At 31.8% G+C, this 3,637-nt stretch overlaps 1 protein-coding gene across 1 annotated transcript; it reads right to left on the bottom strand.

Moving 5' to 3' along the window:
• Window positions 1-600: 600 nt before the first annotated feature.
• Window positions 601-3,036, bottom strand: LOC137632226 (uncharacterized). The gene is made up of 5 exons (XM_068364110.1): window positions 2,960-3,036; window positions 1,767-1,908; window positions 1,365-1,436; window positions 856-1,096; window positions 601-713 (listed from the first exon to the last, which is right to left on the bottom strand). The coding sequence occupies exons 1-5, from the start codon at window positions 3,034-3,036 to the stop codon at window positions 601-603; spliced, it is 645 nt and encodes a 214-aa protein (XP_068220211.1).
• Between the last annotated feature and the right edge of the window lie 601 nt (window positions 3,037-3,637).

The raw sequence follows: 3,637 nt of genomic DNA, 5'->3' as shown, positions 1-3,637 counted from the left end.
GTGGTTAAGCTCTTTAGAGAAGAAGAATTGCTTGGTAATCTCAGTGTTGTCAAGTGTATGAGGACAGGTGAAATGTTGAAAAAATAAGCCAAATCATTCAGTGTATGTGTAGGCCAGTGGTTCTCAACCTTTTTTTTTTTTTACCCATGGACCCCTTTTCCCTTCTTTTTTTCCTGGTGGACCCCTTCATAACTATTGGTCATAAGACAATATTTTATTTTTCACTAATATAAATTATGAGGTTTTAATAAACAAACAAATAGTATATAATTAAGCTTTATTTTCAAATAAATACTATTATAATGCAAATAAAGTATTCTACAACAATAATGATAATAATAATAATAATAATAATAATGATAATAATAATGATAATAATAACAATAATGAAAATTAGTAATAATAATATTAAAAAATATAGTGATATTAATTCTTTACCAGTATCTTGTATTACAATATTATGTTTCTTCCATGGTCAAGCCGTTGGAAAATAGAGATCAGGCATTTGAATTCACTGTAGCATTTGTGTACAATGGTTAAAAATTTTTATAAACAGTTAAAATGAAATATGTGATAAAAAATAGAGATAGGCCTATTTATTCAATGAGATCCCTGAGGTTGATGCTGCTCTGCGAGTTTCTTTATGTCTGGTTCCATCGATGTTAATGATAGTCGAAGATCACCTCTTTTCACAATGTCAAGTTTATTGCCAACTTTTGATAAAAGTTGAGAAATGACTAAATCCCGATTCAACAAGATAAGATGTTGGAAAAGCGATAACATAGATCTGTGCTCTATCCCAGAGCAAAGGGTACTTTGTAGCAACATCATTTGTCTTCCATACATTGCACTTACCATCTTTGAATTTTGCACGCATAATTTCATCACTTTGTAATTCGATAAGAGGCTCTTGCAAAGATATGTCTATATCGGCAACGTTAACTTCGAAAGGAATTGAAACCCAAGTCGGTATAACCATCATGAGTAGGTCACTAAACCGAATTTGCATATTTTTATGCATATTTTCCATATATTCACCATATAATGCAAGATCTTCATCTTGCAAATCGTTGCTAACAGAGGCCAAACAAGGAAACTGTTCAATTGCACGACACCTGATATCATTTTTATACAACTGTAGTTTCCTCAGAAAAGCAACAATAGCACTTCTACTAGATATCAGATCGGAATCTTTTCCTTGGAGTTGTTTATTAAGAGAATTCAATTTTTCCAATATATCTGATAAGAAAACACATCACATTTATTTGCAAGCAGCTGTTCTCCAAGTTGTGTATTAGCGAGAAAGGAAACAATAGAATCCCAAAGTGCAATGAAAGACAATTTCCCTTTGATAGCCATCTCACCTCTGTATGTAATACAAGCCTTTCCAACTCTTCTCCATTTTTCTTACATAATTCATGAAAAAAAGGCGGTCTCTGAGAGAATTTGATTTTATATTGTTAACTACTTGTATTACGACAGTAAGGGCATCATGCAGACGTGCACTCAATTTCTTTGCAACTAAGTGTTGACGGTGTATCACGCAGTGAATACAAAATACTTTCGGGACAGCTTTTTATAAATGTGCAATAAAACCTTCGTATCTGCCTGTCATCGAAGGTGCACCATCAGTAACACAAGCGATTGTATTTTGGAGTGGGATATTGTATTACTGGAAATAAGTAACAACTTCATTTTGTGTCTGTCACAAGACTTCTAGCAAAAAGCATCTCCTCTTTGTGTCCTTCATCACTGTTAAATCTAACATATGCTAATAAAATGGCCTCATTATCTCTTAAAGTGGATTTATCAAGTTGAAGGGCAAACTGTTTCACTTGCAAATGGGATATCAATTGTTTTTCTACATCCTCTGCCATTTCATCAATGCGTCGTGACACAGAAGAGTTGCTAAAAGGGCGGATATTAATAATTTCACTTGCATTTTGTTTCATAACTGACGAAATTATAACGGACACTGCACGGAGAATTACTGTTTCACCAACATTATGGGGTTTTCCTGCTTTTGCTATTATTTTCTAATTTCATATGATGCCAGTAAACCATAACACATTTTACTCACTTTGTTATTAAACACTTGAGACACTGTTTTTCTAGTTTGGAAATCATCACGTCGTTTTTTAAAGTATTCTACTGGGTGATCTTTCTTTCGTGTGTGCTTCTTTTCTAGATGGATTCTTAGTTTACAAGGTTTCATACTATCATTTGAAAGTACATCCATACATATGAGGCACATTGGTTTCGTTTCATTATGTGGTGCTTGAATAAATCCCTAAGACAAATATTCAACGGATTACTGTCGCACTTCTTTTTATTTGAAGTAGCCATGTGACGTCTGCAAAAGAGAATATATATATATATATATATATATATATATATATATATATATATATATATATATATATATATATATATATATATATATGTATGTATGTATGTATATATATAGAGATAAATATATAATTATATATACAGCTGGTAATACAATTATTGCAGTTCATAATATCTAACTACGATATATATATATATATATATATATATATATATATATATATATGCTATTCATTTTTATATATTTTTCGACAAATATAACACATATTTAGAAACAGAGTGCAAGGTAAGTGTTTGAGGTAAAACTGGTAAATAGAAATGTTATAGTTAAAATAACTTGAATGATTAAAGAAAAAAAAACTATACAAGTCATTCACTATTATCATTAGGTCACCATTGATATTTTTTACTTCCTCAAAGCTGATATTTATTTTCAGATAATTGACAAGATATGAATTAATATTTAAAATTTGTATCAAAACGGGAAAAGTTTGCCATTTTCCTCTTCAGTCTTTTTATAATTTCATACTGGGAAGTGATTTTTTCGTTATTGAAATGCAGAAAAAAAAAGATAGAATGTCTATACTAGGAACTTCTTAATATCTCTTACCTTTCCACGATGGAGTTCAACGTTAGACTGAAGTCAACTGCTTGGGTGAATTCACTTTTTAATAAATTTCCCCTCATGGTTGATCCACAGGAATAGACATAGGGCACTTAAACACCTGGGCACGGTGGGAGGTGATTTCAAGGGTCAGTAATCTACCTACCTCCTAGTAATCCTTATTGTCTCAACGCAAAGAATTTGTCTTCATTCTTGACTAAGCCAGGTTTGAACACAGCATTCGTTCCTTTAAGATGAGTTGGATGGCCATTCAATATTTTAGGATTGCTTGCAATGTCACAGTAATTAAGATCATATTTATTGTTTAATAAAACGTGAAACTATTGTCTGTTTTTGGAGCGATTTAATAAAGAATAAGTTTATTTTTTTTTTTACTGGTGGGTTCCCACCAATATACACATACCTGTTTCCTGGTGGATTCCTGGTAATATCCAAATTCCTGATTACTGATAGATTCCTAGCAATATCCAAATTTCTATTCACTGGTGGATTCCCAGCAATATCCAAATTCCTAATGGCTGGTTGATTCCCACCACTATCCAAAATTTCTATTCACTGGTAGATTCCTAGCAATATCCAAAATTTCTATTCACTGGTGGATTCCCAGCAATATCCAAAATTTCTATTCACTGGTGGATTCCCAGCAATATCCAAAATTTCTAT

Source organism: Palaemon carinicauda, chromosome 41, assembly GCF_036898095.1.
Source record: "Palaemon carinicauda isolate YSFRI2023 chromosome 41, ASM3689809v2, whole genome shotgun sequence".
In the NCBI taxonomy this organism is placed as follows: domain Eukaryota; kingdom Metazoa; phylum Arthropoda; class Malacostraca; order Decapoda; family Palaemonidae; genus Palaemon; species Palaemon carinicauda.
The sequence above is the reverse complement of the archived record's forward strand: the minus strand, read 5'-3'. Positions and strand labels throughout refer to the sequence as shown.